Source organism: Miscanthus floridulus, chromosome 9, assembly GCF_019320115.1.
Source record: "Miscanthus floridulus cultivar M001 chromosome 9, ASM1932011v1, whole genome shotgun sequence".
Taxonomy (NCBI): domain Eukaryota; kingdom Viridiplantae; phylum Streptophyta; class Magnoliopsida; order Poales; family Poaceae; genus Miscanthus; species Miscanthus floridulus.
This window is the reverse complement of record NC_089588.1, coordinates 69,148,811-69,162,469: the sequence shown is the minus strand read 5'-3', so window position 1 is coordinate 69,162,469 and position 13,659 is coordinate 69,148,811. Positions and strand designations below refer to the sequence as shown.

General features: G+C 44.1%; 1 protein-coding gene across 1 annotated transcript; it reads left to right on the top strand.

Annotated features, from left to right (window-relative positions):
* The first annotated feature begins 8,830 nt into the window (after nucleotides 1-8,830).
* On the top strand, nucleotides 8,831-13,241 carry LOC136482104 (probable beta-D-xylosidase 7). The gene is made up of 3 exons (XM_066479350.1): nucleotides 8,831-9,302; nucleotides 11,076-11,628; nucleotides 11,739-13,241. Exons 1-3 carry the CDS (start codon nucleotides 8,892-8,894, stop codon nucleotides 13,094-13,096), a joined length of 2,322 nt encoding a protein of 773 aa, XP_066335447.1. The 5' UTR covers nucleotides 8,831-8,891; the 3' UTR covers nucleotides 13,097-13,241.
* The last annotated feature ends 418 nt before the right edge of the window (nucleotides 13,242-13,659 follow it).

Here is a 13,659-nt window from a genome sequence, read left to right as displayed (position 1 = left end):
TGCTAGTACTTTCTTGCTTCAGCCCAACTATAGCTCCGCATATTTCGACTACAGCTTGACATGTGTTGTTGTTGTGGCACCGATACACTTCATTCCACGGTTGCAGACTTGTTGGTTGCCGTCACCTCCTGTTTGGCTTGGTAAGAACTTGTAAGGGCTTGTTTTAACAAGTTGAGTTTGAGAGAATTACAACCTACACATCCTAGTAGTTGATAGGAGGATACATATTATTTTTGTGTTTCTTGTTTTCTACTAATCATGACAGGTGATACGGAGATTTTTGAGCTATTGAAACTAGACCCTCATATTCAGGATGTCATTCAACACTTGCCGTTATATGATGGTAAGTTTGATCCTCAAGCTTACATTGATTGGGAGCTAAAAGTAGATAATGAATTTGATGAGCATGACCTGTCCGAGAAAAAAAAGATTTGTATTGCCTCTAATGTTTTGATTGAATATGCTTTGCTAGAATGGAAACACATTTGTAGGCACAAGAAAGTTCCAGAATCTTGGGAAGACTTCAAATTTCTTTTTAGAGATGCATTCGTCCCTACATATTATGCTGATTATTTGTTGCAAAATTAGACAACTTGAAGCAAGATAGTAGGACTATAAAAGAATACTACCATGATTTTAAGATTTGCATCATGTTTGGTGGATTAGTTGAATGCATGGAAGATGTTATGAGTAGGTTCATGAGAGGGCTCAATTCTGAAATTCGAACCTTGTTAATTAGTAACTCATACATACATATTGGTCAATTGTTTTGTCTTGCTCTCAATGCTGAAAAGGAGAGTCTATTATCTGTGAATACTTGCAAGAATGATGTGACCCATAATGTCCAAAATTTGTCCACTCTGCACGCTAATGAAGAGCAACAAATAGTGGAATCCACTGCTGATTTTCCTTTGTCATAAAATGAATTACTTGTTGTTCCTTGTGATAAAGAGGACTTGTGTGCTGATGATTCTTTTACTCCTATGCCACAAGTAGCGAATAAGTGTGATACTTTTGGCTTGGACCCATACAAATGTGCTGAAAAAAGCTTTTTTATCCTATTACTTGTGCACAAGATGAACTGAATTTGCTATCCTCTTTAAATACTTTAGGTTATATTGAATTTGATATCCTATGTAATCTAAATTGTCCAAAAGAGAAACTTAAATTTGATTCTGGTTTGCCAAGTTTTAATCATTGTTCGCTTCATGCAATTGGCAAATACGACAACAAAGGAGAATATTTGGTGCATAAAGTTTATATTTGCTCTAATCTGAAATATCCTTATGGGCTACAATACCATGAACGAATAGGGGGGCTGCACTAACACTAATAATGTCTTGCAAAGTTTTCCTAGTTTTTCCCATATGCAACAGGGTAATCCTGAAGAAAGGGAGCATTGCTGGTTGTGGCCGTGTAGCATAGCCATCGCTCTGTGTTCCAACATCAAAGCAAGCACTTTTGAATGCCATTGGAGCAAGTCGAGGACGACTTGCAGCCAAAAAGGGGAGAATGATGAGGACATCACCTGCCCGGATACAACTACATTAGCAACTTTTGATTCACAGGTGAAACAATCCTTTACCATGATTGCATTTGATACATTTGATGAATTGATGCTGCACCATGATGTGTGTTCATTGTCATTTTCAGAAATACATACATGGATCAAAAAGAGTGTTAAAGACACATGGAAGGCATGGAGGACCAAAGAAGTTGATTGGGGGCCAAGTACAAGTATTCCCAACGTCCTCGACCAGGACACCACGCCACTTTTGGCCCAAGGAAAGAAAGAGATCAAATCCAACATGTTTTGGGGCTGGATTCGGACTGCAACACTGCACCAACTTGCGATGGCCGCCACGACCTCATCCGGACTCCGTTTTGGGCATTCAAGTACTCCATGGAATCCTTATGAAGTCTATTTTCATATGGATTTGGACTCATGTCTATATCTTGCCTGAGGTGTCCGCAATGATCAAATTACTACTGAGAGATTTTTCTGTCAAAGGTGTTGCGTCTCCTTATTTTGTCCCGATGGGCCGTGTATCAAGTCGGGTCCATTAGGGACACGTCCTAGGGTTGGAGCATGACCCCAACACCCTAGTGGTCGTCCTTCCACCTTCATATACCCCTTAGCCGCCACCAAGAACAGGTGGGTTTTGTTTTGTTGAAAGTTTAGCCATTGCTACTTCCTTGTAGATGCGTGTGTTGACTAGACCATCTGTTCTACTTGATTCAGAACCCTAACTTTGTGAGTTCAGATTGGTTTTTCATGTCCATATTTGCAATTGAGTTGCTTTTTCTACTTGTTCTTGCTTGTTCCTCGATTGCTTGCAGGAATTACCCTAGTGGTTTGGTTGATCATGCTCCACAAGATCACGACGTCCATTGGAGGCGGTGTATCGGTTGCTAAGGCGTAGCATCCTTGGATGGTTGTAGTCGGGCCGTGAACGTCATCTCCATCCCCAAATCGAGTTATCCACCTTCTCTCATCGAAAGATCAGGATTCACCCTAGCGGGTTCTTACCAATCATCACAATGACGATGAATCATTTAATACCTGGTTCATGCGAAAGCTATGTTGATCTAGTGCAGATGTTTTTACTTATCTCGAACTGGATTCAGACAATATTACAGAAGATCTTTTTGTGATGTCGTAACAAGTCGACAAGAGGAGCGCTAGCAGAGAACAGACAAGGCCACAAGCGATGGCTCTGAGCACATGCCTGATGGCGACGCTAGCATATCTAGAGATCATCCTGGCCTCATACGTGTATTGCAAGGTTGGAGATATAGAGTCATTGTACTAGTAGGAAGGAACGAGCGGACAGAAAAGATCAAGAGTCCAGGAGCTACGGAGGAGGAACGACTGCCTCACGCAGACGGAAAAGTCAGAATCCAATTAATTCTGTTTCTAGCCCCGTCCTCATCCAACTAATTGACGATGTGGCAAGTTCAAAAAAAATTTGGGTGCAAAATATTGGGGAGCTGCTGTGGAGGAAACTAGTTTTTGGAAAACAATTATTTAAGAGAGCCCCCAATACAGAGTTTGGGGGTTATATTTTTGGGAACTCTTGGAGTTGCTCTAAAGGGTTATCACATGCTTTCGGTTTCCAATCCATGTGTAACTCTACGGGCAGATCACCTGACTCTTAAAAACAAAGAAAATGTCTCTTAATTTCTCATTTGCTTGATATATACATATATAGGTTGTTAAAAACAGAGTTTGGGGGTTATATTTTTGGGAACTCTTGGAGTTGCTCTAAAGGGTTATCACATGCTTTCGGTTTCCAATCCATGTGTAACTCTACGGGCAGATCACCTGACTCTTAAAAACAAAGAAAATGTCTCTTAATTTCTCATTTGCTTGATATACATATATAGGTTGTTAACTAGTATTCTCTCTATTCCAAATTATAAGTTGTTGGCTTTTTCAAATACATAGCTTTTTTACTGTATACGTGGACATAACCGTACTCCGTCTAGGTGTATAATAAATCTATGTGTCTAGAAAAGCCACATATAAATTAGAATGAAGGAAGTGCATATAGTAAAGGCTATATTTTGTCAAGTTTCTTGTCTCTGGTCATAATATCACCAGTGTGCTCTCGTGATACTTAGATGATGAAGGAATATATGCCTAATTAATAAAAAGTAGCTTAGTCCTTTTTAATATAAGAGAGAGTAAAGTGTATTTTTTTTATCCTCCAACTTGTGCATCTAATTTTCAACCTCGAACTACAAAACCAAGTATCGCATGTGCTAAACTATCAAAACAAGACAATCAAATTTGATCCTCTCATCAATGGTTTGGATGGTGGTTTTCAATTTTGTAAAAGTAATAAAAAATATGGTAATGCAAAATTTATTTTAAATGAGGGAAATATGAAAACTAGTGCTAATTTTTTCTAAAAGCGTTATCTATCCGTTCATGACCAATTTATAGCTATTTGAAACTTATTCATTATATTCATATTACTTTATTCCTTATAATCGTGCTTATTATATTTATTTAAATCAAATAAGATCCAAATAACTTTAAAAAGAACATTAACAAATAAATATCAGTTTTTGAAGAAAATTGATACATATTTTTCTGATATATTAAAATATATAGAGATTAAGTTATTTTCTGTAATATTTTTTGAACTAGATCAAGCGCACTGTCATATCATATAAACTCTAAGGGCACATGTAGAGAAATCCCAGAACGCATGTGCGTATGTGATTGGTAGATCCATGTTTGGATGCAAAGTATTTTTGGAGTTTAAAAATACCATGGTTTTGTGAAATACTTTGGTTTTAGAGTGCTATAAAGTATTGGGGTGTAACAAATTTTATGGTTTTAAATACCATGGTATTGCTAAAACTATAGTCTTTTTGGAGTTTTAAAAACTTCACTCTAGACGTCTTTTTTCTAAACCACTTTTTTTACACATCAATGGTTCTAAAACTAAAGTTTGTTGGTACTATGGTTCCTACTACTCCAACACCCAAACAAGCCCTTGAGATGCGCCCTATCAATCTTCAAAACGACAGTAGCAATTTCCTTTAGACAGATGCATGCGTCCAAGCTCACTTCACATGTCGCTATCGTTTTGTTTGAAAAATGACCTGTTAGCCTGCCTACCTGCTGGGACAGCAGCTTCTTGGTATGGAAACTAGTAGCAGTATTTCCTGTGACGCATGACGGTGAACTTAAAACATTGGAGGGTGCCTAGATGACGACAAAATAACTCCCTTCACATGTTAGGTACGTACAAATTCGTCAACAAGAAGGGAAATGGCAAAAAGTCCAGGACGGCAGCCGCGGCATGCTCCATTTTCTGGCAGGAACGCACGATGGACGTATTTACAAGTTACATCTGTCCAGTTTGTTGTTCTTTGGCTGCTCGCCGCCACCACCACCACACACGACACGTGTGGGCAAATATGCCACGATCAAGCCGGATGCAATAATGAACCTCTGTTCCTGCACACTTTTGTACGTGCTGTGGCACTACCGCTACCCTATCTCGTGTCCATATCTCTAACATTTTGTTCCATTATTTAAGCATTAGCGATTTCAAATCATTATAGATTCAATTATTACTTAGTTGTCCCCTTAAAAAAATACAAAGTTGTATATCTCAACAATGCATAGTACAGCTCCAACACTACTACAGATTGACCTATCACCAATGCCTTTATCACCACCGGTATCATTAAAATCGTTGGTGATAGTTATCACCATACGAACCGTTGGTGATGAGAGTATCAGCGCCGGTTTGTAAGAACGTCCAGGTTGATACCTATCACCGCCACTTCGTCTTACCAACCGCTGGTGATAGTCCATAATCACAGCCGGTTTGCACCATCAACCGGCGGTGTTGATGTGCTCCTCATCACTGTCGCCTGGTCATATGAATTGACGGTGAAGACGTTTTTCACCGCCAGTTTGTTGTATGATACGTCAGTGATAACTATGGTGCAACATAATAAAATTCATAACATTTTCAAACAAAGTCAGACGAAAACAAACTTTATATCAAAGTTGTAGATATCGATGAGATCAACAACTTTATAGTTGATGACTTTTTCATTTGAAAACATTTATGGTCCCAGAATTCTGTTTGAAGCGCTCAAATTTTGAAATTTAATTTTTCAAATTGTACAAACGACCTTAGATGGAAAAACGATCAAAACCAAAGTTGTAGATCTTGATGAGATATACAACTTTGTAGTTGACAACTATTTCATTAGAAATCATTTATAGTCTCAAATTTGTATCTGAAGTTTTAGAATTTTAAAACACCAAATTTTTCAAAAGGAACGATGGAAAATCGACCGATGAGATATATAACTTTGTAGTTGACAATTATTCCATTAGAAATCATTTATAGTCTCAAATTTGTATCTGAAGTTTTAGACTTTAAAAAACTAAATTTTCAAACAACCTCGGATAGAAAATCGACAAAAACCTAAAGTTGTAGATCTTTATGAGAACAACAACTTTACCGTTCATGAGTTTTCATTTGAAATCATTTGAGGTCCCCAAAAGTCTGGATGAAGTTTTAACGTTTTGAAATTCAAATTTGTCAAACGACCTCGGATGGCAAAACAACCAAAATCAAAGTTGTAGATTTCGATTAGAACAACAAATTTTTAGTTTATGACTTTTTCATCTGAGGCTGTTTAGGGTTCTAAATATTCACTTTAAATCCTAAAAAGTGAATACTTAGAGAATGGATATGCTATATAGACACAAGTGACTTAGGGGTGGAGTGATTAGAGGAGTTGGTTAGAGGAGCTACGCGCGAGGACAAAGATCTCAAGTTCAAATCCCAGCACTGCGTAGCACACGCGACTGTGAAGCTGGAGCTAGTGGGGGGGGGGGGGGGGGCTTTCCTAGATTGAAACAATTTTTTTTGTTATTTTTTGGCCCGTTTATTGAGATTTTTAAAAATTCAAACTACTCGCTGGTAATACGAACCGACTGTAATAAGCTATTATCACAGCCAATTACAAAGACGACTGTTATAAGAATGTCATCACTAACGATCACTCACTGCCGAGACCAAAAAGCGTTTGTGATGGGCTTTACTAACCGTTTGTGATAGGTCTGAATGTAGTAGTGCAACAGTGCTAAAACGGCTAGATCATAGAGTATTTTTTTAGTAAGAAGGAGAGAGAATGATATGGTTGCTCTTCATAAAGAGTACGTTAAGCTCATAAATTTTCATATAATCCATGTCTTTGCTTACATATTTTTCTATACTATCGTGCTAGATTGTTCTTTTTTTAAGTTCATATGAGCTAGCAAGTCAACTTAATTGTTGCAGGTGCCCTTACAATTCTTATAGAAGCATATACCCTATGCTTTGCTGCACGACATATTTAGAAATAAAATCATTATATGAGTTAAATCTACATGTTCTTACCTCCATTCTTATCAAAATTGAGACAAAACAATGAAAGAATTCAATAAAAATCTAACAAAACTTATAATGCATGGAATGGCAAAACAATAGCAACATATGGCAAAAATAAATATCTAATATATTGAAAGTACTAATTGCTCTTAGTGTAGATGACGTGGATAGTTTGCATGAAGAGGTTGAATGTTAATGGGGTGATATGACTATTAGTGGGAGATGACATGAATGGTTTTTGGGTAATGATGTCGATGACTTGTATGTTGAGATAGAACTTGCAGTGAGAATTTGCTTTATTTTTTTAGGAAGAGAATTTGCGTTATAAGAGATATAGATGAGTTGTTTGGCTCTTACACTCCCAAGCACCTTAGCCACTAGGCAAGCATCTTACCATTAGACATCCAAAATCTTGGACGTATGGCTTAGCTCCAGCATGTTTGCCACCTGTAAAACCAAACAGGCCCATAAAGTTTTTTCATTTGATTCCACGTGTAAAACTAAATGAAATATCCTTGATGTCACTTAAAGGGGGACAAATAGGCAATTCATAAATATCTCTTTCTTCTTTTATATACCTTTTCTTTCTCTCTCTAGTTCATCCTTGTTCTTCATTGTAGAGAGAGAGGGAGGGTGGGGAATGAGTGAATGGGTGAGAGAGTGAGTGGAGACGGGTTGATTCCAGTGAGAAGTATCTCCACTTCGGTGCTGACATGTGGGGCCATGGGAGAGGAGAGAGGTACATCTCATCAAAACTGAATCTACTGACTAAGTGATCTAGCGGATGGTCCTGTCGGATCATCGGAACGTTCCTGGTAGATCACTGAAATTGGACATAATTTGATTTAGAGAGAGGGGTTTGACATTGGGGCCATTGATCTTGCTCCAGGGGTTGATAAACACTTTTAGAGAGATTGGGAAGGTTACTTAGTAGTTGTCTCAGAGTATGTCCTCAAAGTGAACTATAGGTTGATTAGGGTTGACCCCTAGTTGACTTAGGTTGATTGACGAAATTCGATGGGGTTGATTAATGAATTTGGAGTCCTCGCCTTAGTAGAAAGTACTAGGGGCCTTTCTGGGAGAGTGATATGGTGGTTGTTGGCTAAGGGGACCTGTGCAAGGTTATTAAGGAGGTTGTCGAAAAAGTTTTATTTGGAACAACCTTTGGGTCGTGACAGTTGTCAATCACTTCTTATGGTTTGATGCTTCTCGTAGTAATCTAAAAGAATTTCAAAACATTTATTAATACTTAGTTCTAAAGAATATATAAGAAAAGTTTTCTATAGGATTACAATACTCCAAAATTGATATACCGTACCTTTCCTTCTTTTTCCAAAGGGAGCCTACCGGTGAAACGACATTCTACCTCTCAACACTTACCATACAGCTTAATGAAAACAGTATACAAATCTCATTCGTAGCTTCGCCATGTTCATAATCAGTGATCTTAAAAACGATCATACAAAATGTATTTTGGACTCCTATCTGCTTATTAAGCAATCCCAATGAGACAGACTACGCACAGGTCGACTACAGGAAGACACCGTTGCAATTTTTCAAATAAAGCGACGCGCATTGGCTTGATGTGAACTCTGAAGGACTAATTAATTATTAGGTAACCTAATTACCCAGCGCCACGAAACGCATATCTCCATGGACCGGAAACATCACCCAGCACGCATAGATGGAAACATCTCCATTGAAATGCTCTCGGCCGAAAGGGCAAGAGAAGCATCTTCTTCACACGCATGCCCTGCGATTCCTCTTGATGATGGCTACTACTAGTAGCAAGCTAAGCAGCTAGCTGCTGTACAGTGCACCACACGCAACACCAGTGAGCAGACACGCGGCGAGCTCCGATTCGCGGCGGCAGCCTATTTAGGCGGGCAGGCGCGCGCTGGTCGCTACATCGCTCTCGCTCCCGCCTCCCGCCTCCCGCCACGGCCTTCCATCAACATCAACGCCGGCTGCAGCAGCATGGCGGCAGCGACGACGCTAGCACTACTCGTGACGCTGGCGGCGCTGCACGGTGCGGCAGTAGTACTGGCCGGGGACCCGCCGTTCTCGTGCGGCCCGTCGTCCGCGGAGGCGTCCGAGGGCCTCGCGTTCTGCGACGTGACGCTAGCGCCGGCGCAGCGGGCCGCCGACCTGGTGTCCCGGCTGACGCTCGCGGAGAAGATCGCGCAGCTCGGCGACCAGGCGGCGGGGGTCCCGCGGCTGGGCGTCCCCGGATACAAGTGGTGGAACGAGGCGCTGCATGGTCTGGCCACCTCGGGCAAGGGGCTCCACTTCGACGCCGTGGGAGGCGTCCGCGCCGCCACCAGCTTCCCACAGGTGTTGCTCACCGCCGCCGCCTTCGACGATGACCTCTGGTTCCGCATCGGGCAGGTGCGTTACGTACGATACGTACGCGACGATGAGCATTTTCTTTTTTCGATCTTCTTGCTTGGAATGAATACCGTACCGCGTAGCGCGTACCGACCGGCATGGGCATACGCACGGTGGCACTGGCACTCATGGTGCGTGAGCGCGGCTCGGGCTGGCGGGCGGGCCTGCCACACAGCCATTACGGGGTGCCGCGCGCGGTGGATTGCTTTGGCTGGCACGGGCGGTTAGTTGGGTGGGACCGACGGCCGGACGGCCGGACGGACACATGCATCCACAATCGATACCATGCATGCACGCGCTGGCGCCGCGCTCTTGCAGCTTTTTCGCTGGTGTCATGCGTGATTTGGGTCCAGTTTAGTTCCCTCCTAAAATGCCAAATTTTTCAAGATTTTTCGTCACATTGAATTTTTGGACGCATACATGAAGTATTAAATATAAATAAAAAATAAAACTAATTACACAGTTTAGACAAAATTCATGAGACGAATCTTTTAAGCCTAATTAGACTATGATTGGACACTAATTACCAAATAATAACGAAAACTGCTACAGTGTCATTTTGCCAAAAATTTCGGCATCTAAATAGGCCCTTGCTTGGGAACGGACAACCATGCTAGGGTGCGTTTAATTGCACAGCGTCTGTGCTGAGGTCCGCAGCTTAGCTTGATTAATCAGAATCTCCGATCCATTGCTACGTCTGATATTGATGGGATTAATTTTTTTTTATGAAACGGAGGCGTTACTAGTACTGATTAGTGTATGTTAAATAAAAATAAGCGGAGTTATAAGAAGATAAAAATCACTAATGCGAAATTGAATATGTTCGGTGTGGGTCTAAGGCTTTAGACCTTCTATTCATGAACGATAATAGTAGTAGTAACTGATAAGTTAACTGATGTGAGAGCGACTTTGTTTGAGAGGTCAACTGGCCGGTTAACAAGGCGTAAATTCGGCGCTGGCCTAAATAGCACGAATTAACTACGGAAATGTTGGAGCCTGACCAAACACCATGTACTGACTAAAACAACCTAATTTCGCATCTACATACGTCTAGGTATACATGCTATATTTCTTTGAATTTGACACTTTTTCGTCTCTCTCTCTCGATCGAACCATAGACCGATTCGATGAATCGATAACTTAGTGCGTAATGTATGTGGTGCGTAGTAGTTGAACCAAACCTGTAGTTTGCGCTTAAAGAGTAACGGGAAATCGAAGTCCTGACAAATTAAAGGGGCTAGCACGTGAACACGGATGCATTGGCCCGTGCCGAAAAGAGACGATCGCAGAATGTTGGCGTGGGAAAAAGTGGCGCCTTTTCGTTGCGTGATGTCACGTGTGTGTGACTGCCGGGCCGGACAGGATCATCTGAATTTCGAGATCACGGTCGTTTGGATCTGTATACCTAACCTGTAGGTACAGCCTTTTTGTTGGTCATGCGGCCGTGGGTACGCCGGTACGGTGTGCCCACCTGCTATAGCGCCTGTGCTGCCGGCCGGCCTGCCGCAGGGGCATGTCATTAGGCTAGCGGAGGCAGGGCAAGTGATGAACTGAACCAGTCCTTCAAACAACAAAATCCCCTTCTATCTACAAGTACCTGAAAGGCTTGGCCGACAAAATTAGCTCATTTTTCACTATAAACAAAGTACCTATTTCAATATCCTCTTGTTTTTCGTTTGTTGTCCATACTAGCATAACTATACTACAGCAAGGAATTTTGCCTGCCATAGTGCCATGTGAATTCGTCTCATACATGTAGTCGCTCACGTGCAGGCGATCGGCCGGGAGGCCCGGGCGCTGTTCAACGTCGGCCAGGCGGAAGGACTCACAATCTGGTCCCCGAACGTGAATATCTTCCGGGACCCGCGCTGGGGCCGCGGGCAGGAGACACCCGGCGAGGACCCGGCCGTGGCGAGCCGCTACGCCCTCGCCTTCGTCCGGGGCATCCAGGGGAACAGCTCGTCCTCGCTCCTGCAGACCTCCGCGTGCTGCAAGCACGCCACGGCCTACGACCTGGAGGACTGGAACGGCGTGGCGCGCTACAGCTTCGTGGCCCGCGTGACGGCGCAGGACCTGGAGGACACCTTCAACCCGCCGTTCCGTAGCTGCGTCGTGGAAGGAAAGGCCAGCTGCATCATGTGCGCCTACACGGCCATCAACGGCGTGCCGGCGTGCGCGAACACTGATCTGCTCACCGGGACCGTCAGGGGGGACTGGGGCCTCGATGGGTACATCGCCTCGGACTGCGACGCCGTGGCCATCATGCGCGACGCGCAGCGGTACGCGCCCACGCCGGAGGACGCCGTCGCCGTCTCGCTCAAGGCTGGTACGTTTCTGTTTCTTGGCCAATGTTGTCCGGACCCTGCTCTGCTCGGCTGCTCCTCTGCGAATTTCCTCTGTTTCTCTGCTTGACCACTCTAATTTCTCTATTTCCAGGACTGGACATAGACTGCGGCTCCTACATCCAGCAGCACGCCACGGCCGCAATCCAGCAGGGGAAGCTGACGGAGCAGGACATCGACAAGGCCCTCACCAACCTGTTCGCGGTCCGGATGCGGCTGGGACACTTCGACGGCGACCCGAGGATAAACATGTACGGCGCCCTCGGCGCCGCGGACATCTGCACGCCGGAGCACAGGAATCTTGCGCTCGAGGCAGCGCAGGACGGCATCGTGCTGCTTAAGAACGATGGCAGCATCCTCCCGCTCGACCGCTCCACGGTCACCTCCGCTGCCGTCATCGGTCCCAATGCCAACGACGGCATGGCCCTTATCGCCAACTATTTCGGTCCGCCGTGCGAATCCACGACGCCGCTCAAGGGGCTCCAAAGCTATGTGAACAATGTGAGGTTCGTGGCAGGGTGCAATTCGGCGGCCTGCGACGTCGCCGCGACGGACCAGGCTGTCGCGCTGGCGAGCTCGGAGGACTACGTGTTCCTCTTCATGGGGCTGAGCCAACAGCAGGAGAGCGAAGGGAAGGATAGGACGAGCCTGCTCCTTCCGGGGATGCAGCATAGCCTCATCACTGCCGTTGCCGACGCGTCAAAGCGACCGGTTATCCTGGTGCTTCTCTCCGGCGGACCGGTGGACATCACGTTCGCGCAGTCTAACCCAAAGATCGGTGCCATCCTATGGGCTGGGTATCCCGGACAGGCCGGCGGCCTCGCCATCGCCAAAGTGCTATTCGGCGACCACAACCCCAGCGGGAGGCTTCCGGTGACGTGGTATCCGGAGGAGTTCACCAAGGTGCCCATGACGGACATGAGGATGCGTGCCGACCCGACCAGCGGCTACCCTGGACGGAGCTACCGATTCTACCAGGGCAAGACCGTCTACAAGTTCGGCTACGGCCTCAGCTACTCCATTTTCTCCCGCCGGCTAGTCTACGGAACCAGTATGCCTGCGCTCTCGAGCACTGTTCTCACTGGCCTAAGGGAGACGATGACAGAGGATGGCGACCGTAGCTACCACGTCGACGACATCGGCACTGACGGATGCGAGCAGCTCAAGTTTCCAGCCATGGTGGAGGTGCAGAACCACGGACCCATGGACGGGAAGCACTCGGCGCTCATGTTCCTCCGGTGGCCAAACACGAAAGGAGGCAGCCCGGCAAGCCAGCTGATTGGGTTCAGGAGCCAGCATCTCAAAGCAGGGGAGACGGCCAACCTCAGGTTTGACATCAGCCCGTGTGAGCATTTCAGCAGAGTGAGGGCGGATGGCAGGAAGGTGATCGATATTGGGTCTCATTTCATCATGGTTGACAACCATGAGATGGAGATAAGGTTTGAGGCTTGAGTTGTAGATGGAGGGCAAGAAGTACAGTTGAATACGACATCATTATTTCTTAGTATGATTTAGAGCTTCATTGTTCATTCATGCTATAGAAAGTGAAGTAAAATAATTAAAGAAGAGACATGTTCCCTACTTCCCTCTGATCAATATGAGTAAGGGTTTTTTTTTTCCACGTCCTAAACTTTAGTCGCTGTACTATCAGATGTTTAGACACATGCATAGAGTATTAAATATAGACTAATTATGAAACTAAATACACAGATTGAGATTAATTTGTGAGACAAAATTTTTAAGCCTAATTAGTCAAAATTTGACAATGTGGTGCTACAGTAAACATATGCTAATAACGGATTAATTAGGCTTAATAAATTCGTCTCGTGGATTACTAACGGATTCTGTAATTTATTTTTTTATTAGTATCCGAACACCACATGTGACACCCGATAAGACACCTTAAATTTAAACACCCCTAAAACTTTGGAGAAAAAGCGACATAATTCAGGTTGTGTTTGTCGACCTCCTAGGACGCTCGATTGAGGCACGTCATTTGTATGGTTAAACTCTTC